The sequence below is a fragment of the Trachurus trachurus genome (genome assembly GCF_905171665.1).
Source record: "Trachurus trachurus genome assembly, chromosome: 14".
NCBI lineage: Eukaryota > Metazoa > Chordata > Actinopteri > Carangiformes > Carangidae > Trachurus > Trachurus trachurus.
Window position 1 is genome coordinate 25,301,030 of NC_139903.1, and position 24,553 is coordinate 25,325,582.

At 42.2% G+C, this 24,553-nt stretch overlaps 1 protein-coding gene across 1 annotated transcript in view; it reads left to right on the plus strand.

Annotated features, from left to right (window-relative positions):
- The window catches only part of LOC310996672 (replication protein A 70 kDa DNA-binding subunit-like), a 37,238-nt gene that overhangs the window by 5,897 nt on the left and 6,788 nt on the right, over positions 1-24,553 (plus strand). Inside the window, exons 7-13 of the mRNA XM_083986116.1 lie at positions 3,792-4,101; positions 5,883-5,985; positions 6,110-6,178; positions 9,344-9,536; positions 14,653-14,789; positions 16,031-16,179; positions 18,146-18,275. Of these exons, the coding sequence (XP_083842242.1) occupies positions 3,792-4,101; positions 5,883-5,985; positions 6,110-6,178; positions 9,344-9,536; positions 14,653-14,789; positions 16,031-16,179; positions 18,146-18,275 (1,091 nt within the window). The remainder of the gene's footprint in view (positions 1-3,791; positions 4,102-5,882; positions 5,986-6,109; positions 6,179-9,343; positions 9,537-14,652; positions 14,790-16,030; positions 16,180-18,145; positions 18,276-24,553) is intronic.

Genomic DNA, 24,553 nt, shown 5'->3' on the forward strand with positions numbered 1-24,553 from the left:
AATAGGAAACGCCCCCCGTTTACTCTAGGTGTTCCATCCTGTAGTGACCTCTGACCTCTGTTTACAGTCACAGGATGTGATCAGATGATTTTCTTAGAGGAGTTTGAAGAACAAATTCAAAAATATTTGGATTTTTTGATGTTTCGTCCTGTTTGAAGATGTCGGTCATCAGTGACGTTGAACTCTCTCCATTCAGAGCACATCACGATATTAATATTCTGTAGTAATAGACAAAAAAACAGTCTTTAACAGTGGGTGTGGAGTCAGAGGTCGTGACATAGTAGCCACTGACAGTTTTGTGTTACCATTTTAAATATTCATCAGCAGCCATCACTTAAAATACACTACCTTCAAACTGCTTCGCCGATGATATTTAAATTCCAGTGAGATCTGCGCTCGCCGAAGTGCAGCTAAAAAAAATATTCATTATTCATCAGTAACCATTCTCTGCAGGTTTCCTTTGTCCTCACAACTCCTTCTCTCCTCTACACTCGCAGTCCCTCATAAACACACACACACACACACACACATGCGCTTCACACACTCTTTCAATATTCACCGTCCCTATTTATTGCTTTTTTCTCACCTATACGTTTCTCTCCTCCAACACCAAGCAGACTTTACAAACACTGTTGGCATACACATTAGCAGCATGTTCTGATCTTAATCACAAAAAATGAGGATCCCTGATACAGCTCGGTGCCACTCTCTGCTCTGGTCTTCACCCTCCCTCCCTCCACCCATTCCCACAACCTATCATTTCCCCTTCTCCTCTTACACCACCAGCTCCTTTCCTCTAACTCTCTATACAGATAGCGTGTGTATGAATATTGATGTTAATTACCCCTTGCCTGAAAATAGCTGTTCAACCTGTGATTTCCCCAAGGAATTTGCTCCACACACACACACACACACACACACACACACACACACACACACACACACACACACACACACACACACACACACACACACACACACACACACACACACACACACACACACACACACACACACACACAGAAGTACGCAGAAGGTATCATGGAGGTGAATATTTGTTGTTCTCCAGCATTGGAGCTTAAATCAGTCAAGTGGTCTCTGTGTAATTGCATCTTTTTTTTCCCAGACAATTCTTCCCCCAAATTGCTGTTGCCCAATATGGCAGATCATTCATGCCAAGATGAGGCATTACATGAATACATTCTGACAGCAGCTGTCTATCTGGCCTGCTGATGGGGCTGAAGCACATGGCTGATGCTACGTGCTTTTATATTGTGGGAGGTGGGGATAAGACCCCGTGAGTCTGTGGACTCGTCCAAACTGCTCAAGTTCTCCGGCAAATAAGGAAATAAGAAAAAAAAAAAGGAAATTATGTTTTTGGGTCATCCACCCATCACAAAAACACATTTTTGGTCATAACTCAAGAATTCTTATAATTAAGTTTGACTGGACTGGTTGGCAGATGCAGCCGACCACATTGCAGTTACTCTTAACTTTCTTTAGTTGTGTTGATTTATTTGTTCATGAGGTTTTTTTTAATTAGATCTGAGTTGAATGAATGTGTGCATATTAAGGCCAGACCCAGCTTGATTAATTAGACATCAGGGCCAAGTATTATTCTGTCAGAGCTACTTTGTACAACATGCTGCGCAGAAGTGACGCAACAGCCTTTATAAATAGGTATAATGGCACATGTTTCAGTCTCTGAACACATGTCAGCATTCATAATGCTGCATTCAGGCTTTCATATGAATGGTGCCAAATATACAGTGGTTGTATTGTATAGCAAATGAAAAAGAAAAAGACAGTGTGTGAGAAGTGTGGACCCAGCATGTATTCTGTGGGGAAGGAGTGAGGGCTTTTTCCATCCATTCATCAAGCACTTTGGACAGAGTGTAGTTGCATGTCACAGAGGAACATTCAGGATATGTAGAGCTGCTGTTGAGTACTAAACAATACAATCCATGTTTAGGAATGGATTATTAGAAGCAGCTGTGGGAAGCAGCATATGTCCATAGTCTTCATCATTTGTGCTCTTCTGTCTCATTTTGCTGTTTTAAAAGTGCGACAGCCACTGAACTTTCTGTGTTTCTTGTCTTTCACTCAAACTAAATACAAAATCCTCATTATGCATGAAAGTAGTTAAAGGAGAATTACGGTCATTTTCTAAATAACACTCTGAAGCTTTAGGTCCCTGAGTGCTACCATAGGAAAAGACGTGCAGACCGGACCTAGCTCTCCTCCTGCTAGCTGCGCTACACTGCAGTTAGACACTGAAGTAATGGGAGCAGAACTTTAAAACCGTGACCTGGCCTTTATTATGCTCAAATATCTAAATAAATAAATACATCCACCAGTTCCTAAACTCCATTAGTATGAGAGAGCAGTGTTAACATGTGTGTTTGTGTCACGTAGCTCTGTTCATGCTGGCTTCCTTGGTAGACCTTGCTAGTCGACTGTTGAGCGCATGCCCAGTCTGCATCGGTGCAGAAAGTGGAAGGAGAATATGTCCAGATCCGATGTTGAAGAGATGGAGGAACATTCTGTATTTGATGGTAGTGCGTGTTTATTAGAACCAGAATATACAGATGAGGAGCAGTCTTCATTGATATGGAAACAGTCCCGAGCTCGACAGTCGACTAGTAAAGTCTACCAAGGAAGCCAGCATGAACAGAGCTATGTGACAAAAACACACATGTTAACACACTGCTCTCTCATATTAATGGAGTTTATGCACACTGTTACATAAACTGTTGTGTGGTAAGGAACTGGTGGATGTTGCAAAGCATGTGTAGTGATATTTTGAACATTATATAGAGCCCAAAGTCATGGTTTTAAAGTTCTGCCCCCATTACTTAAGTGTTTAACTGCAGTGTAGCGCAGCTAGCAGGAGGAGAGCTAGGTCCTGGCTGCACATATTTTTCTCAGGTCTTTTCCTATGGTAGCACTTGGGGACCTAGAGCTGTAGAGTGTTATTTAGAAAATGACCGTAATTCTCCTTTAAGACTACTATTTACAGATTTCTATCTGGTGTCTTGGCCACAAGACTGATATTCTGATATGAAATTGTAATACTAATTATTATTATTTTTGCTCTGACTGAAAGGCATAAGTATGGTAATTATGAAATTAATAATTGTTTGGCAGCTTTACCCATGAGGAAAAGCAATTTAAATCATTGGCACAAACTCCAGTCACTCTGTGGAGATCTGCAGGGGGGGCTCAACTTTCTCAGCTATTTTATTATTTTGGCAGCTGCGCTCATCATCAGATAACAGTGGTACCACTAATACTATAACTGTTGAAATGTTTTTGTCAATTTGTTTTAATTAGGTTTTTAAATCTGGTGCGTGCTCCCTATCAGTACCTGTAAATACATTTGTCAACGTGGGATACTGTTATTGATACCTTTGACTTGTACTTTGAGATTATAACCATCTCACAATGTATTGAACGTCTTTACAGTCAATAAGGAAAATAATGAAAAAGCTACCTTTGCCATATTTCTGCATAAACAAGCATAATTGATCCAGGCCATTGATTAGTTGTTCAGTCAGAAAGAAATGAGCTTGCTAGACCTTTGTAGCCCACTGTTCATCTGCCCGCCTTAGTAATTATGCTTTAGGAGAATCCATTGGAGACATTGCAGAATCTAGAGCCAGAATATATTTGATCGGTTTCCTTGATAAATCAGATGATCTTTTTTAATTACTAATCTTGTAACGCTAATAAATTAAAAAAATAATATAAAATGAGTTCTCCTTAAGGTTTTCAACTGTGTTTCTCCGCAGCATATTCTCCTCCCCGAGGTTGTGGAAAGTCGTCCATGATGGCTTCGCCGATGAAAGCTTCACCCATGAAAGCTTCACCCATGATGGCTTCACCCTCAAAATTTTCACCCATGAAGGCTTCGCCCATGAAGGCCCCAACCACCGAGTTTTCACCCATGAAGGCCTCACCATCAAAGTTTTCACCATCAAAGTTTTCACCATCAAAGTTTTCACCCTCAAAGTTTTCACCCAAGAAGGATTCACCCGGCTCTTCTCCAGGTTCTTCAACCAGAGTGATACCGATTTCCTCCCTCAACCCTTACCAAAGCAAGTAAGTTGAAGTGTGTGTCCATGTCACATACATGTATCTTGTTGGAAAGAGAGAGAACCTGACTGGCCTTTACCCAAGAAATGAATACATTCATTTATGATATGATTAATCTTTGAACCCCCCCCCCCCCCCCCCCCCCCCCTATTCTTCTCATTCATAAGCTTAACTATTTCCTCTCATTCTCTACCTCTACATCGCTGTTTGCTAAGTGGCACTTTGGGGCATGTTTGGATGTGTTTTATATAAATGTTTCTGCATGCATGTGTGACCAAACTGACCATTCTTTTTTTTTTTTTTATGTCATTGCACCTGGCTTTGGTGAGATGTGCATGTGCATGTTAGTCAGCCCATTTGCATGGAAATGAAATGAAATGACCAATCTCGCCTCAGAAGCGGACACTTTAATGGCAGGTACTGCCAGGTCTTTATGATCCGCTGCTGAGGTTTTGATTCTGTTATTTAGCCCGGTGGGGATTTGACCAGCCTCGTTTTTTCCCCCCACCCTTCCTTCCCTCTCACAATTTCTTCTCCTCCTCCAGGGCTCCATTTTACAGCTTTTCTCCCCCCTCTCGGTTCTTATCATTTCATTAAGCTTAAATCTCTGTCTCTGACCTTAAAGTTGGCCACAAAAAGACAAGAGGGCAGTATAGTGAGATGTAGTTGTCCGGATTGGACTAAAAGTACCCTGTCAACTCTGCCTCCATGTTTGGGCTCTGATAATGTAGCTCTGTTTGAAATTGCAAGCTGTAAAGATAACTGTGCCTGTAGGAGTTGTAATAAACTGATGACTGTTCTAACTTTGAAGTTGGGGAGTACCTACAGTGAGTTAAACAGATGACTTCAGCAGCTCTGCTTCCTCCACGTATGTTTGCATGAGATGAAAAGTGCAGGTGTGTGTCTGTGTGTGGCATCAAGCGTTTGATACGGTTGATTAAATGTGCATGGTCTTTTATGGTCGTATGTATGGCTTTTTCATCCCATTCTACTGGTTTTAAGTAATAGCATCTAGAGCAGACTATAATTGACTTTTGGCTGCCATAAAACCTCAGTGTAGCAGTCTTATCCATACTGAGCAGGGAACGGGGTTCACTCTGGGCCGGCAGCTGCTCTCATGATAGGGGATTTAATTGCAGGCAAAGTTATGGTATGAATATCCTCCACTGCACAATTATCAGCCCAGTCAAAAAGCTCACTGCTGCATAAACCGCAGAGCTCGGCTGGCTGTTGTTAAAAACAGAATGAGAGGCACATTTTAAATGCATCCAGGAGTTGGCAGATGTACAACACCTAGTTCACTCTTTGAAAAGAAAGTTGTTGGATGCCTGTTTTTTTTTTTTTTTCTTTCCTTTCATGGAACTTTAAAAAAAAAACTGACGAGACACTGGTGGTGTTTCCTTGGGAGTTGTTCTCTTGCTCACTTGTGTTTGACGTTGGTAACTGATGCGAGCTGGGTTGGGATGCTCATTAACAAAAGAAGGAAGTGTCTCTGCAGCATTTTCTCAGAGTGTGCTGACCTTTAGACTGCAGCTTTAGTTAAGTGTGTTGGTCAAAGAAAACTTTTGTAAATCATTTTTTGAGAAGTAGATGCTGGTCAGCACAGTAGGTATCCTGAACACTTGTGCTTAAAGTGTTTCACTTAAAGTATTTTCTGCGCTTCAATTTTAGTCAGTTGGCCTTTGGAGGACCTTTCTCTGTCAGCAATAAGTTCACTCATGTACCACTTTGATATTTTTGATTTACAGTAGTCTTACCACTGCTGCCTTCTCTTTGTTTATCCTTAGATGGACCATCAGAGCCCGAGTGACCAACAAGTGCAGCATCCGCACCTGGAGCAACTCCAAAGGAGAGGGCAAGCTCTTCTCCTTTGAGATAGTGGACGAGAGCGTGAGTAGAGAAGCAGAGAGGACGTGATATCTGTGTGTTGCATGTCAACACACGTCACACATGGCTGTTTTTTGTTTTATCCCCTGGACACGATGTCGCTTAATGGAAATGTTCTGGTCCGCAGGGAGAAATCAAGATCACAGCCTTCAACAAGGAGGTGGACAGGTTTTTCTCTCTAGTGGAGCAAGGCAAGGTGAGCAGGTCCCACTCACCCATATCCATCCACACTAAAGGTGATAAGAGCTTGTTGGAAATTTCACCCAAAAACGATAACTTGTGCGTGTGTTGCACATTGAGAAGGCCCCACGCTGTACAGTAAGTCAGTGTTTGCACCGACATCGTTTCCAACAGAGCTGTCATGTCGTCATAGTAGTCATTAACGCAAGACTCATTTTGAGAACAGCAATATCTACAGGCTATAACGAATGTGCAAGCTACATGCCGACTAAGCCTCAGTGACAGGTATCCATTCTGTATGCACACAGCGCCCCAGACAAGTGTATCATCTGTAAAATAGTGCCTAATAAACCCCTTCTGCAAAATCCTCCCATGCCTGCAGGACTTCTGGCCAATGAATGAGCCAGAGGCAAGTATTAGAGGATTTTGTTGAAGGGATTTATTAAGTCATATTTTACTGAAATATATATGTTTGAGACACAGACACCGAGAAGTTGAGTGGATGTACAAGGTGGGTAATAAGAGACCAGCTCCAATCAAATAAGACATTTAAAATCTAATGTTATTGTTTTATGGTGTTGCTGTTGTTTAAGTGTCGGCTTATAGTCACTGCCTTGCGGGCTGCTCCACGCAGGATTCATGGGTAAAGTTTTTCTTTCAGACTACAGGGCGTCAGTTATGATACAGTGATTATAACTCCTGAGTCAAGTATTCCTGTTAGATATCAAAGTATTGATTTAGAGTTGTATCTGACTTTATACAATACAAACATGTCCATATGTCAGTGTTTTTCAACCTTGGGGTTGGGACCACACGTGGGGTTGCCTGGAATTAATTGATTAAAAGAATTCCTGATAATAATATTTTTTAACTAATTATTATTCTTTTTTAAATTATGATTAAAAACACCACACACATCTCAAACAACTGTATTCTATACTTTCACTTTCTTGAATATAAATCAAGTTCAAATAAGATGCAGCATATAAAAATATCTGAGCTGGCGCATCTTGATTGATGGGGTCGCCAGAAATTTGTGATGTGAAAATGGCGTCACAAGCCAAAAAAGGTTGGGAACCACTGCCATATGTGTTTGACTAATGGTCAGTGTCATCATTGCTCCTCTCTGTACTAGCAGTGAACCAACCTCTGTAGAATGAGACTGCATTGTAAGTCCACATTAGCATCTTATTTCTAGTAGTCCTGTAAGTTGTGTCCTGGTAATGTAACACCCAGGGGTTTATCGTGTAGTCATGGCTCAGTCAGAGCATGTCCACACAGAAAGAGTGTCAGTCTGATGGAGCAGATATGTAAGTGAACATGATCCAAAGCGTGTTTCAGGCTCCAGTTTGATTTCTGTGCTGTATGCATGCAGGCAACTATAGGGATTTAGGCAACGATATGGATTGGCTCTGACCACTTCCACACACGGTTGCTACTGTGCTGCATGGCTGCATGTTCATCTGCAGTAATAATAGTGCAATAGTGTCACGAGACACTGACACTACCCAGAGAAACATGAAGAGTTAACATATTTTAAAGAAGGTGTGTGTGTGTGTGTGAGAGATCAACATCACAGTGAAATAACAGACACACACACAGAGTGGAGTTCCTCCTCACAAATGGTCAAACATTCTGTGGTGGGAAACAACTCACTCAGACTTCTAGAGGCCACTTTGCATTAGTTTCAGTTTCCTGATGTCAGACCACAAGGAGAATGGTTAGTGACCAATAGCTCTCTCCACATTTATGGGCATGTGAATATTGTATTCAGTCTTACTGGAATAATAGGGCTCCTCTCCTTTACTTGAGCTCAAATCCGTCTTGCACTAGCACATCTGAATCTTGTGCCAAACCAGTTGGTCTAAGAGTCTTGGAGGCAGTGCCCGTTAATAGGATCATCTTTCAACCAGGGGGCCCTGGTTCGAGACCTTATGTCAGCCAGCATCTGCTTCACTGTCCGTTAGTAGGAAAAGAAATATGGTGCCCACCAGCTGAAACTCCGGTTACATAACTGACAGTGACACTGACCTCTGACCCTGCTGGAGGGCTGCAAACCAAACACTATCCTATACAAGAAATGGAAAGTGTAGTCGGTCGTATCCTCAAATAACCGTGCTTTTCATTTTTATTCATACAAATGGGAGAGGCTCAGTGTGTGTGGATGTTTATCATTTAAGTCTTCTAATGATAAAATCTCCATTAACAGATAAGTGGTAAAAAGTTCAATGTGAGATGAGGTATCTAGATTGAAGATGACATCCTGGGAGAGATCAACGTTTCATCCTAGAAAGAGAGCTGCTACCAGTTGGCATCAGTCTCTGGGACCAGCTGGAAGAATCAACGTGCTGTTGTTTATACAGGAGAGGAGACGGTGTGTTGCTCAGCCTCCACCCTGATGAACGTGCCCTTTGCATGTTTCCCTATACCTCTGCAGTCCCAGTCAGGTAGAACACATGCCAAAGCTCCCGCTCAACTCGGCCCAGCACACGGAGCTTAATAACTCAATTAACCCCGGCCATCATTTTAGCTAGTCACACTGGCTCAGGTATCAGCCACAGGCAGTGACTCCCAACACAGCCCCAGATCCAATTTGTGCCCTCTGCCCCCCGAAGATAAATAAAGGAATGAATCCGTCTTCCCTCCGTGATCTGAGTATTGACAGAACAGTGAGTGGGTTTGACTGGCTCTGAGCGGCCAGAATGCTTATCACATTAGTCTCATGCTCCTATCTCTGTGTGGGGTAAATCAGAGAGAGAGAGAGAGAGAGAGGGGAAGGGAAGGGAAGGAAAGGAGAGTAAGCCGTGGAACCAAACTCAGGCAGAAAGAGAGTGAGTATTGGATGCAGAGCTGGGGGAGTAAATGAAAGGAGTGTGTCCCGCAGATGGAGTTTAAATTGTACTGTTTAGCGGGCTCACTCTCAGCTGCTTCTCATTTTCTGGTGAATTAGAGAAGCGATGGGGCCGATATGACACCACATCTTAGTCGGACCTTAAGGTTTTGCATTCTTTGTTAGAATTTTTCTGGAACAGGAGCTTTATCACAATAATAATTTCCTCGGCAGGATCAATAAAGTCGAAGCTCAATCCAATCAGTCATAGTTGCCTCAGCTCCGCAGGAAATGACCAGTTTGATTAGGTCTAATTTTCTAATACCAGAACACCTCACCTGTTCTCTGTAGGTGTACTACATCTCCAAGGCTACGCTGAAGGCGGCCAACAAGCAGTACACCACTGTGAAGAACGACTTCGAGATGACCCTCCACGCACACTCATCCATCGTGCCGTGCGATGACACCGAAGGCATCCCCACAATGAGCTGTGACTTTGTGCCCATCGCAGAGCTGGAGAATATAGACAAGGACGCCATCATCGGTAAGAGGAGTTCATCAGTGAGAATTTATTTGCACCTTTCTACCTTTTTAATCAATACAAGAACAAAGGAAGAGCGAGAGAGCAAGGTGAGCCTCAGTGCCAAGGAGAGTCGGGATAAAAGCCGCAGACGTGGCACTTCAACTTTTTCAGTCTCACAAAGACAGGCTACATCACACAGCCTCAATTTATGCAATCAAGGCTCGAAAACATTGATAATCAACCGATCCAGATAGGTATGTGTCAAACCAATCAGCTCTCTGTGGTGAGTGTTGGGATAATGATGTGACTCACTGCCTCTCCAAACTTTGTGATCAACTACTGAAATAAGACGTCAGAGACGGAAAATTAAGTGCGATTCAGCAACTGTGGGGCTTTTCTTTCTTTTCTTGTGCCACAAAGTTCTTCAGATTTTGAGTTGTTTGGATATTTAAGGAGATATTTTTCTACATTCCTGAATGGGTTTTGAACATAATTCCTTTTTTTTCCCCTTAAAATCAGAAGTAAACATCAACAGCCCAGCAAGTGGTGCATTAGTCTAGTGAAAAATGAATGAAGAAAAGATTTCATGGTGAGAACAATCTTTGACGAGGTCTGTGGACTGACGTCAAAGCCAGACATTAGGACGCTTGCAAGAATAAAAAAAAAAACCTTTTATCCGAGACCTTTCTGGGACATTTGTTTACACAAGTTATAGTCATCAAACTCTCTTGACAGGACAAACAAATTGCTCGTTTCAGCGTGAATGTCAGAATGCTGCTCATGAGGAGATGTTCATTCATTAGATTTCATCATTAAATTGCAGTTTAAGTTAAGTACTCATTTAATTTAATCACCAAGTTTCATTAAAAATATCACTTACATGTCACAGATCCTGAAGTCCTGCTATCAGAAGCAAAATATCATCACTGTCAGGACAGTAATGGCAAATCTGAAACAATTACACCACAATAAATAGTGCAGCTGTCTGTGACGTCTCCAGAGCAGCACCGTGCTGTGACAGAAATAAATAGTGACTGCTCTGACATGAAGTTAGTTGCTTAAAGATGTATTTCCAAAGCAAGGCGATCCATGACTAACGTGGGAGACGGTCAGGAAGGGGATGTGACAGTCATGTAGCTATTAGATGAGAGAATATTACAACCCACAGTAGGTGATGTTACACTGTTGGGTGCAACAGAGGAATATATTCGACAGCAACCTGCAAAAAGACCCCGAGGCAACTGTCCGGCTGAGAGAACTCTCCAACAAGCTTGAAGTTTGTCTGCTGGTATACACCAGTAAAATTAACCAAATAAGTAAAAAGTAAAAAAACATAAGAAGCGAAAACATCCGGTAAACACCATTTGATGAATTTGTTTGCCCTTTGTACAAGAAACGTGACATATTCTCTGTCATCACTTGCGTGTGCCACTTCAGAACAAATCAGTTTGCACAACATATTAGTTGGTGCCAGTATTTGAACATGTGTAATCAACCAGACCAGCTCTCTAACCGCTCAGTCAACCCAGGCAATCAAAAGTCCTTGATATAAATGGAAAAAAGAAACCCTGAGCTAATAGGAGGACACGTGCCAGCCGGTTGTGAGCCAGATGTCACAGAAGAATATGTTATGACAGGGTGAGAGGGAAGGTTAATTCAGGCATTCAGTTAAGAGGAGGGCTAAAACAGGATAAGACTGGTTCCTCTGTTTTTATGAAGGTGAGCCGCGGTGCCTGACAGGAATGTCTTATCTCTGCCACAGGTAAATTGGGATGGTCCACATGTAGATTGGGGTTGAAATGAGTGATTCAACAGTGTGTTGTTAGAAGTCTGTTCCATGCTGGGACTGAGCTGATGATGGTGATGATGTGTCTCTAGTTGTGGCAGTGAAGATTTATTTTTTAGAAATTGCATTCAGTGTATTTGCTGAAAAGCAAGAACATGATATTGTATGTGACAGTATCGTCTATTTGTAGGTGATTTTTGACAGTTGTTTTGTCAACTATAAATAGGGATGAGTTTTATAAAAAGGTTTTCATTAAGATAAGATATTCCTTTATTTGTCCCATGATGGGTACATTTCCACTATTGCTGCAACACAGTGGACATAGAAAAATGGAAGAGCAATAAATACAAAGTACAAAAGTAAAAATAAAAAGGCACATTTTGGGTTTGCTATTGTTATCGCACATTAATGCAGTATCAATTCAAAACCTTGTGAACGTTCTGCTATTGATAGAAGAGGACTCACATTTGAGGAATACAAACAAGCTTTTCTGCAAAAAGAAAGCACCCTGAAGATGGCCTGAATGACAAACTGAAACAAGATAAAGGTTAAAACCGCCACAAATAATGAGTTAAATCGGAGACTATGTGATCACAGATCACAGACTACAAATCAGATATCTGATTTGGTACCCGGCAGCTTTTATAGTTGGCGTTCAAACACATTTCAGTCTTTCAGATGTTAACAGGTTTTCAAAGTAAGATGAGCCTCTTTTATGCAAGAGTAATTAGGGAGTAATTAGCTTGTTGGTGGAATTTACAAAACCTTTTTTGGATGAAAATCATTGCTTCACTGCTTTCTGAGGATTTAGCAGTTCACGCCTGTTTTCCACCGCACTCATCAGCACAGGTCTGTGTGGTCAAAAGGCCAGATATGATTTTGCACTGAACAGTAGTGTAATGCTCCGCTGCATAGGATCGAACTAGACAACAACTACTGGAAGGTGGCACAAGCGGGGCCGTTAATTCTTTGAAGTGTCGGACACGCCATAATGGAGAACAACTTAATGGTCGTAAAGTAAACACCATGCTGTAGCCTGCTGAGTGAAAGATTAATGTGGGTTTACATTTAGAGCATCAACATTACATGATTACATTAGTGTAAGCCGTGAGCAATACGTGCCACAGCAACACACTGCTGAGTGATCCGCTGAGCAGTTTACCTGGAGGAGCGCGTGTTTGCGTTGGTCGCTGAGGGGCAGCGTTACATGTCCTGTGCATCATCTGTTGTCTTTCCATTCACTCTCCCTCCGCTCCCTCTCTCTCAGCTTCTTTGTTAAATAGGGGATTATAACATGGTAATGAGAACTGTCAGCCTGTTCCTGCGGTGATAATGGAGTTCAGAGGTGGATGACATCGTCTCAATCATAATGGAATTAAGGAGAGCTGAGAGAGCGCAGACAGAGAGCAAGGGAGGAACAGGGGGTGGGGGGGGGGTTTAGAGAAAGGTTAGCAGAGGTAGCAGACAGGCGGATGAAGTTCACAGAGTGACTGGTTTGAAAAGTCTTTGTAATAATTCTGTGCAGTGATTTTATTTTAACACATGGGCTTCAGTCATGACAGTGTGAGATGACTGACAGAAAATGAGCCACCACAGTTGTGATAGTTGTTAAACCATTTAAAGGTGCCCTGTGGAGTTTTTGAAGGAAGATCTCTTGAAAACCTTCAAATACAAAATACATGATTTAGAGGAATTTGAAAAAAAAATGGCTTTGCAATTATTTCATGGATGAATTTAAAGGTGTGAGCTGCAAGTTTAATTCCTCCCACCCAGTAGGTGTCACATTCACACTCGCCTGCTCTCGCGCCAACCTTCAATTGTACTGGTTGCCAGGCATAGGGAGTGGCTAAGCTAAAGCTAACCGTATTTAACAAACAGCAATTGACAGTGGACTGGAAACACATCTGAATCATTTCACACTAACTCACAGATGAACCCGATAAACCTGCAGCATCATGCACCGGAAACGTTGCAGTACCGGCCGCGATATTTTTTTCCCCAGCATGGCCACGCCAAGACCCGCCTTACTCCGCCTCTGATTGGCTGACCTCTGCAAGGCTAGCCTACCTGCATCTTACCATAACCTTAACCACTCCCTTCTTCATACCTAAACCCAACCGGCAGAGTAGAGGGCATCGTGATAAGCCAATCAGAGGCCTAGTAAGGCGGGTCTTGGCGTGGAATTCTGCGTACCGGCTGTTAGTTAGCATTAGCACGATGCCATTTTCTCCACAGAGCTATCATGATATGGCTCATCAACGTTCTAATGCTGTTGGCGCAGAGATCATTTCATGCTGACGTTGCCAATGTAACCAGATGTAAATATTTATATATTTTGGACCCATCAAAATTTATAAAACAATTTCTATACTATACTTTTTTTTCAGTAAAATTAATACTTTTATTCTGCACCCCTCTAGACGTTTGGTGGATGTATTATTTTTGAAAAATTAATCGTTTTGATGAAAAAGTTGTAGCTATAACCTAGATATAACTATAGCCATCCCTAAGGAAACCTGCAGCCCCCTGTGAATGTGAACATGGCATTGTTTGTAGGAAAACTCCACAAGGCTCCTTACAGTAAGTTATTAATTACAATGACAAACCTCAGTTTGTAGCTCTTAAGAATGGCCGATTGTCCTTTGTTTCACATGAATGAAATGGATTATGGAAAAGAAATTCAGTCATTAGTGCTCGTCACATGATGGTATTTGTCATTGTTTAAAAGTTCAATTCATTTAATTAAAATTGTACTCACAGTCTTTCTAACCCAGTGTCACAGCATTAAAATGCATCCATTCTTTTGTTTTCAGTTTACATCCTCTGTGCTTTTATTATTATTATTATTATTATTATCTATTATCTTTTATTATATATATTGAATTGACTTGTTATGATTTGGTTTTTGATGAGTCATGGTAGGCTGGGGTCTTCACCTTCTTAGAGCTGAGCAGCGACTTCTCCTTAGTGCAGTAATCCTCAATGAAGTGTTTAGGCCTGGAGCATGACAGGAAACATGAATGAGGAATGAGTGTGTTTGTTGTGATTTGGGATGTGGGCCTGGGTGATAGCCAGACTGTCCTGACATTTATGTCAGACTGCTGTGACTTGGCAGTATCAGAGGGGAGTGTCAACTCTCCTCTGGGCTGGATCTTTACTGCTTATCAAGTGATAACACTTCACAGTATGCAGATCATGTCTGCAGGGCATTTTAACACTCACTAGCAAGTTAAGACCTAAGTTCACACGACACACTGTTGTTTTGTGTTTCTCATGTCTGTCTAAACTTTCATACTGTCTGTACCAATGACTATCTATAGATGGAGATAAAACTGTTCTCTCTTCCCGTAGACGTTATTGGAGTGTGTAAGAGTGTGGAGGATGTATCCCGTATCACCACTAAGACCAGCAGAGAAGTCTCCAAGAGGGCCCTCAACCTAATAGACACAACTGGCAAAGTTGTGACAGTCACACTGTGGGGAGAGGAGGTAATAACTATAATCCTTCTCCCTCTCTCCACGCTGTCTCTCTCTCTCTCTCTCTCTCTCTCTCTCTCTCTCTCTCTCTCTCTCTCTCACTCTCACTCTCTCTCTTGCTGTGTCTCAATTCAAATACTTCCATACTTAAACTAAGTATTTTGAGTATGCAGTGCATCTCAATTCTCAAGTGTCAAAATGCAGCGTAGTCTAAGAACCCGGATGGTGCACTCAAAACAGTCCATAAGTTGAGTGTGGAACGATGCACACTTGACACCCTCAATGATCTGTCTGAGCTACGTAGCGGAGTAAATCAACATACCGGCAGGCCACTGTTTTCCGCCAGTAAGAGGGAGCAGGCTAACAAGGCGGCACTGGTGTAATCTCCACCTCGCATTAAACAGGTGATGCACACAAGCAGAAAAAAAGAGAGCAAGAAAAAAAGGACAAGTAAGGCGTTCATAATCGCTAAATGAAACAACTAACTAAACAAGCCGGTAGATGTGTTGATGGGCGATAATAGCGGTCCAAAAAAAAGAAAACATTGGCAACCGTTGCGATCATTAGTTCCGGTGAGTGCAGAACGACAGTGTTTGAGGATTTGAGACAACACTAACCGTCGAAATTTGTGCACTACATAAGTATGGGATAGTATACTACATTACAGTGTACTCATGGAAGTATTTTAATTGAGACACAGCATCTCTCTGTCTCTCTCTGTATCCAGGGATGAATTTACAGTTAAACAGAAAGACACGTTGAGCAGACTGTAATTAATCACATGTTTATGAAGATGTCTGTGTGTGTGTCTGTGTGAGAATAACATAGCTGTGTGTGTTGTGTGTGTGCTCCTGCGTGCAGAGCAGTTTGATGGAGTTCTCAGGGCTGTAAAATACGGATCGGTCAAATCACTCCTGTGACCTTCAGGAGTGTTTTGGACCAGAGTCCCTGATTTGAGACGGAAGGCTAAATAACTCTCCAATGTGCATGAAATGGCACTATTCTTCTCTAAGCTCATTCAATCTGCAAGAGCTAATCCTCCTCTTTGCCAAAATCCAGAAATGACTTTCAAATTAACTTGTAGGTTGTCCAATTATTAAAGCAAACTACACCACATATTACTTTCTGGTCTTTCCAGGCTGCAGACACAGATTGACCATAGAAGGTACAATTAAAAAGTGCATTAGCTGTTTCTTGTTTTCTGTCTCTCTGTCCTCAATTAGTATCTTTGACACACTTCTCTCTGTCTCCAGGCGGAGAAGTTTGACGGCTCCGGGCAGCCCGTGGTCGCCATCAAAGGAGCTCGCTTGTCTGATTTTGGGGGCAGATCTCTCTCTGCTTTGTTCAGCTCCACAGTCATGGTCAACCCAGACATACCGGAGGCCTTCAGATTGAGGGGCTGGTGAGTCACACTGATGTGCAGAGCTCTCACACACACATTCAAAACGCATATAGAAGCCATACAATGTGGTCACGTTGCACTGACTCTTAATGCAAGCGCCACACAAGACGCAGCGTATTTAAACAGACTGATCACTCTACAAATAAAGATCTGAGCCTCTTTTTTCATAAGTACTTATATATGAAGAAATCCTATGATAAATACTAAACAGGGGGCATGCTCACACACACACACACACACACACACTGAATCAGATGAATAAACTTGAATGCAAAGCCCTCCTAATCACGTGTCAAGAGACTGGTGGCATGTGCCGCCTCAGTCCCAGCGGGACTCTAGACAGGATGTAGACAGGATTGGATGGAGGGAATAACAGAAAAGCAGAACAGGGATATTTCTGGATTCCTGCTCTGAACTGCGACTGTACGTGTGCCGAGAGATGGGCGCAGGGCGAGCCGCATCGAACTGGATTCCAGTTCCTGTGGAGGGATTTTGAATTATGACTCATTCACTCATTAAGGCTGTTTCCAAGTCTGGCCACCGCTGAAATATAAACGTGCTCTTATTTTTCCCCCTAGTTTTTTTTAATTCTGTGTATATACATGATGCTGTGGTGTGCATATAATTGTTACACTGAAAGCTATTCTTAGGTATAGAATAGCATCAAACAGCATGATCACAAGCTTCACAGCATGAATACAGTAAATAAAGGAGCATGTTTGTTGGTACCTGTGGGCATTGTTCTGTTCTCTCTTTCAGTCCTTAATGTCTGCTTTATAAATTTAGCTAATTGCTCCGTGAACAATAACGTTGGCCATTTTTGTGTGTGCCTTTTATTAGTTACAGCAGTGACACGTGTGTGTAAGTGTTTGTGTGTCAGAGGGAGAGGAGGGGAAGGCTCCATTGCTCCGGCTTTAATCTTGCTCTTATTAGTCTCTGGTCAATACACCATCTCATCCTGACATTCAAAGGGCTAAATAACTAAAAGGCAGGGACCCTCCTTCCTTTCATACCTTCTTCCATTCTTCTCTAATCCCTGGCTTTTCCCTGATCTCTGCTCTGTTTCGTCTTCTCCCCAGTTTACATGCGGACGGTGGCGAACGAATGGCAATGAAAGTGATTCAAGGAGCAGACAGAGTGTTTTTCACTCCTTTTTAACATTTAGGTCTGCGCTTTACCAAGACAAAGGTTGTCTGTCTGACTGGAGTTCCTGTGGCGTTGTGGTGCTTTGCGGGATCGTTTTGACTAGGCTGGCTTGCATAATTGAAGGAAACTGATGAATTTGGATGATGCCTTGATTAGATTGTTCTGCTCGACTCGAATACAGAGCAGGAGTCACACTGATGCATTAAGATTTTAAAGGGAATATTAAAAAGGTAGATAAATGAATAGATGGAGGGGGCAGACAAGAGCACAGAGTTTTTATTCCTCTTTGTTCCTCAGTGAAGAAACTGTATATGTGAAGATATAAATGTGAATGTATTTGTCCATAATTAACAGCTGTTTGTCAGATAACACAGATGGCAGGACACAGATGCAGTTCAATCAGGGATTATGGATGAAATGGAAGTCATGGCTGAAGATCGTGTCTTTAGATTGAAGCAAATACATTGCAGTGTGCAGTACAGCCTCAGCTTTAATGTACCGTATATGTAAACACACATGCTTGGTTTCACAATCTCCTTTTCATTAAAGGATAGGCTCCATCCTGGGCATGTTTTCATAGGTCTGATATTAATGGTGTATTATCAGTAATATAGTCACCCCAGCATCATGGACCAGTGGACTAGCTCTCAGGTCTCACCTACTCTTTATATTCCCCACTTTAATCAACAAGCCCTCCTACTTTGTTCTCCCTCATGTCCCTACCCTCTAAATAACATGCGTCATATTTCACCTGAAGGACGTTACAGCAATGTTTGCTCCCAACTTTATTCATACATGTGTTCTGTGTTTCGATGTCCAGGTACGACCAGACAGGCCACATGGTCGCCAGCCAATCCATGACGGAGACAAGGTCAATGGGCAGCGGGGGAAAGGCGAACTGGAAAACACTGAGCAATGTTAAGGATGGCCACATGGGACACGGAGAGAAGGTGCAGTACACACACGCTTACATGCATCCACACAGCAGGAAACCCAGCTGCAGGAAAGAGCTCATTATTAAAGGCACTTACAGTCAATGGTGACGCTTTAAAGGGTTGGTTCACCCAAATCTGACAGCCAAGGCAGATGAAACCGACACTACTGTCATGGTTACACACAATTGGAGGTAATAAGGAAATCAGGGTGTTATTTGTAACATGAATTAATCGCCCTTTAAAGAAAAATCCATACCATAAAATAGGTTATTGTAGGGTCCTGGTAATTATTCACCCAGTTAATTAATTAGTCCGACTATAAACTGTCAGGAAATAATTTCCCCAAGCCCAAAGTGTCGCCTTCTGATGTCTGGTTTTGTCTGACCAGCTGCCCAAAAACGGTCACGTCACCATGATATTAGAGCCAAAAAAACCCAACAATATGTCCTCAAAGAGTGGAAAGCAGAGTTTGGAATTTTAACTTGAAAGTATCTTAGTAGTGTAATTTGAGGATAATCAACTAATAGATTTGTCCCAGTGATACTGTAGCAAAATGTGTCCATAAGTCAGACTTCATTTTTATTCATGAGACCCATACTTTATTGATGAAGCGTGAGCGGACCATTTACTGTACTTAGCCTCCAAACCTAAAGACCAATTAACTGGTGGAAATTTCCAGCCATGTCTTCATTTCACTGAATGTGTTGCATCTATAGTATCCCTGTTTCTCTGGCTTTGACTGTAGAATGAATCAGACACTTGGATTATTCAGTCCAGTCCACAACAAAGGGCCAGGATGTAAGAAGCATTATGAGAACTACAAGCAACTGTGGCACTAATCATTTTACTTGTTTTTATTGGGCTGTGTAATTTCAGGTTTGGTTTGTGGGCTTCATATTGATCCATCCTCTTGGATTTGAGTCTCAGAGAAGAGGGGGTATTGAATAGATGAAATAAAATGAAGCCTCCAGGTGTATAACAGCAAAAATGAAATCTTGTTATTCGTGTTGCAGTTTTAGTTGAAGCTCTGAGATGCTTCTTTTTTTTTTCTTCATGAAAAGTTTGGCTGTGAGCAGATTGATGTGCGAGTCAGTAAAGTCTTCTCAGCCAGACAGCTGGCTACTGTTTGAAGAGGAATGAAAGAAACCCCTAAAGATGACGTAACATCAGCATCGCTACAGTACACGCGAGTTAGATCGCAGAAAATCTTCTAATGTTGTTCGACGTGCATGGTAAACACCAGGTTTTGGTGTCACTCCCTCAGAATCAAAGGCTTGGAGCTGCACTGTTTTGCACCAAAGTTTCACAGTCACACCAGGACAGATCCATCATGTTGACGATCTTTGACGTCTGGAGTCCCTTGTACCCCATCGCACTGGCTCGTGTTTCATCTACCTACTGATACAGCGTAAACCACAGCTGCTTTCAGCTCAGTCATCTCTATTGTCAAAATACATTTTCAGAAATTTCACATGTGATATGTTTAAAAAAAAAACATTTCTTGTAAGTACACACAGGAGAAGGTTGATAATGGTGATTTTCCTTTTTATTCACACTGAAAGCCTCTTAACTCTATCAAAGATCATTTCCTGTGAGCAGACATGAGGTAAGTGATGTTTAAAACAGACTGCTTCACAGTCGTGTGGATGTGAGCGCTTAGTCAAACACAAACCCACAGTCAGTCTTCCATTCATTGTAAATAGAGCAGCCGTAGGCCGCACCTTGCTTTGACTTCATGGATTAGAGTCATGGTTCCCTTGTTTTAGCTGTGGGAGGGAGATAGTGGCGTTCACATATTAGCATTAGTCTGCCTTCAGAAGAGCATGTGAGAACTCTCAAATTGAACTGTGCCGTTTCAAGAAGTGTCATTGCACACAATTATCATGCTTTCAGCTAAAAGTAGAGTGCACATAAGTGGGTGTGCGCCTCTCATAAACTTTCTATCTAATTAGGTTTATCTTCAACTAGTCTCCCTCCTTCCTCACGTTTAATTAGAAGCCACTCACGAGCAGCTCCAACATCAGTGTCGTTTCTAATAAAAAATTCTAATTAGTTGGAGGTGGAGGAAGCCTATAGGGCATAACATTACCAGAAGGGAAGCAGCACGGACTCAGAGCATGGGCAGAGTGAGAGGGGCTAGAAAAGCCAGACTGAATCACACCAACTTCTTGTCACTTGTCACAAAGCTGCGTTGAAGGATGGAGGGAAACAAGGCCACAGAAAGAAATGGGGTAAAAAGAAAGGAGTGAAAAGTGGTGACTAAGAGAGAAGTGACGATATTAAGAAAAGGAAACATGTGAATGTTTAACTGGCAGATGTGGAGAAAGAAATTGAAAGGTGAGAATGTGTAAACGATTCAAACTCATACTCTTCCTCTCAATTTTTCTGTATTCTCTACCTTCTCTTTTTTCCTCTTTTACCCTCAAACCCTCTCTGTAATTGAACACCTTTGAGGACGTTGTCTATAATAATGAAATCCCAGTCACTGCTTTACAGTTTGAAGGAATCTAATTTGACATTCTACCTGTTTGCCTGCATGTATGTGTGAGACTGTGAGGAAACAAGTGTACAAGCCATTTCTAATTAGTGTAGCAGTGTGTCTGTCTGTCGGTGTTGGGGTTTTGGGACGAGCATTAAAGTTGGCATGTGCAGACACGTCAATAATGTGAAGTAGATTTTCACTTGGTTGCCCTTCCACATACAAATTTTAATTGCATTTAGGTGCCAGAAGGTGACACAGGGATTTGCTGTGATAAGAATGAAAACTATTTTCAGAATGTGTGTGTGTTTAAATCTTTAGGTAAGTCTGTGCACGCATTCCCGTGTTTGTGTGCCTGAGCGTTTTTGTGTGTCTGTTTTTGTGTGCAGCGTTAGTCATGCTGCTCTTCTAGGTTCTCCACAGTATGCTTAAGGTTAAGACTTTGCCCCAAGGCTTCTGTGTACACACTGGAATACAGAGGCAGAGGAGAGGGAGAGAGAGAGAAAACCAGAAGGAGACGAGGAGACATGATGGCAAATACAGGGGGATTTATTTAGAGTGAGCTTGTTGTGATGGAGGTGCTGTGGTCCAGATCCCGCTGACCTCCCTCTTCAGGTTCTCGGCAGCATCTGCCAACACCACAAGCCCCTCCAACATGCCCCCCTGAAGAAAAAGCATCCTGTTCTTTTCTTCCTGCCATGTCCACCCTCCCACCACCTTCCCCACCCATCGCCTTCCCACCTCTCCAGCCTTCCAGCGCTCTAATCTGCACAAGTCTGCGAAATGTGATGAGGCAGGCACGCGGGCGGATACATGGGGAGTGGGGTGTGTAGATGGAGAGAGGGAGAGGAGGGGGGGGGAGTTGGGTTTGCTTACGGGAGAAATGCCCCCTAATTAATAAACCTTCTTAGTAAGTGTTTTGGAGGGGAGCTTGGGTACTGGGTAGATGGATGGGTGGACAGATTATGAGGCTGTGAGTCAGTGTTCGCTGGCGGGAAGAAAGTGTCAGAGAGAGCTCTGAGTCTGACTGACAGTATCTGTGGAGGTCATGGGGACACAGGACAGCGTCAACCATCTCACAAGGGAGGCAGAGAACACTGTGGCCTTTTCACATTCAGCACTCTCACCGAGCACTTTACACAAAGTGTGGGTTGTAGAACGAAATGCTCAGCGTGCACGCGGGCCTGTGCGTGTGTGATTTTGGCCCGTATCCTAAAGAGAGCCTTTGATAGACTCATTTAGGCCAACATTAGTATTGAGTCTGGCCCAGCTCTAGCTTGTAGTTGTTGTTTAGGATGCATTTTAAAGCATTTCATTTTAATTTCTGGCTGCATTTCCAACATCTTGTTTAAGGCCTGCTCTCCTGGTAGATGGAATACCCTCTGGTGCAGCTAGGAAACAGGATTTCTCTCTGCTTTCTTACACGCGCATGTATATCGTATTTATCGGTTTGTTGCTTGCGTCTGTTTCTACCCCTACAGTATGCGTGTGTTTGTGTGTGTTCGAATGAAGGCGTGCACACGTATGTGCCAGATGAGACACAGTTCATCTGCCGTGTGCATTCTTTGTATTTATATTTATGGAAATCAAACGCTGTGCTTCTCCACAGGATGAGAGAATAGCCCCTTTCCCCCCAGAGTGTGCGTTTCTTTCCTTTTTAGCTGTTGATTTTACCAGTGCGAGTTCTGCAGCCTAGGGTGCTAATATCTGTTTAAATTACCACAACACATCGTCGCATTTTAATTTGATTCTGTTTGACTGTGTACACTTTAATTTAAATTCATAACTGAGAGAAGTTTAGCACTCATTGTATCTGTATTGCAAATGTGTAAGTTGGGCTCTTTGCATATAACCTTGTATGTTAGTCGTGTGTATGTGTGCGCGTACGTGTGCATTAGCACAATTTATGAATTCGAGAGGGAGAGAGAGCTTCGTCTCATCTCGCATCTATTATGCATAGAATTCTCAAACTCCCTCTGCTCTCTTTTCAAACTGTTCCAAGATTGTTTGGAAGTCAAATAGAGATGTGTAAACAGCGTGCATCTACCAGCTGGACCCACTCGTTGGCAACCATCTTACGTATGACTCCAAGTTTGATCTGAGTTTTTTATTTTTTATTTTATGTTTCCCCACTCATTTTCTAAAAAAATTTAAAGGGGTGTCCTTCCTCCACTAGAAGGAGCACTTTGGCTCCTCTCCTACTCTGTTACATGTTTTTTCTTTATTCTCTTCAGTTTGATGGGCTTCAGTTTCTGCTTTATGCTGCAAAGTTATGATTTAAGGTACCAATAATGATAACACAAGAAAATAATACATGTACTGTATCATCTGGGATGAGAACAGAGAATCTATTCAAAAATATTCACCCAGAGGTTTGATGAGTCAGTGTTTGTAATGTTGCTGTGTTTGACTTAAAGGGATAGTTCAGGTTTTTGATGTGGGGTTGTTAGTTAGTGGTAAACAGTCGGTACGTTACCTGCAGTAGATTCTGATCAGCGCTCCCGGTCAGGAGAGACAGCCAGGAGAATGAGCTGCTGAGCATGAGGCCAAGAGAGAAAATATGTTTTGAAACATGTAATATTCATTTAAATATTCTCTTCATGTAGAATATTTTCGGGGGTTTGTTTTTGTTCTTTAGCACACTGTTTTTTTCAACCACCGTATTCCCACACCGACCTGCAGCTCCGGTGTTACACAGCAACACGTATCCCTGCTAGTCTGCTGCTACTCCCAGTTGCACCCCGGCTGGGAGCACACTGATCAGGATCTAATGCAGGTAATGTCCTGCGTCCGACTGAATATGACTCACACCAACAAAAACACTCAACTATCTATGAAAGACTTGTTTAATGGGTCTGTCACAAAGCCATTCATGCACGCCTCCTGAACTGACAACAGCATTACCTTGTTCACGGTAGCATTCACCAGAGACTTCATGGTGGTCATTAATTATTGAACATAGCCTGGAACAGTGGTCACAATAGATGCCAGGAGTCCCCTCATGTGGTTGACAACACACTCTGCTGACCGCTAGTTGTCAAACTGGGATTGATCAGACTCAGACCGTGTTCTTTAAGTTATCAACAGTCTTTCTCTGATGTTTTTATCCCACCTGACTAATGGGTTTTAGGAGAGCAGTCGTACCTCAACAGCCAACAGTTTGAATCATTGTGTTGTGAATGTGATTTTAACTCATTTTGTTCTTATGGTTGGAGCCACCTGGTGTCTTGTTCATCTACCAAGATGCAACCTCCTACATAACAAACACTTTGAAAAGGTGTCTCTCTTTTCGAAGTTCTCATTGTACATCTTTTTAAGATACCTGCTTTTGAAAAGTGTAGCGACAGCATTCGCAATGTTCAGACTTTCTCTCCTGGCACACACAAATGTGCTTTTTTTAATGTCTGTAAAAAATCACACCTCTTATCTCCTGGTAATGTACTGAAGTACAGAGGATCCACTTCTTCAGCAGGGGCGTGATTTCCTTTTGTAACATTTAAACTCAAAATAATGAGATAAAGATGGGAACTCAACCAGGACCAACTGAATCTTTATTTGTTTTTAATGGGAGAACAAGTTTTAAAACTTTGCCACATACACTCAATATGAAACATGTTTTTGTCAGGCACAACTGTCTTCATGAATATTATATTACTAATAAGACGTCCATAATTACCTGTTGGTGTATATATTTGGAGAGAGCCTTGTAGAAGGAGCTTTTTCATGTCTATACAGTGATTGTAAGCTTGGATTTCTGTAGAATTTAATTTTGCCTCGTTGAATGTGTGACTGAAAATGTCTTGCTTACACAGTT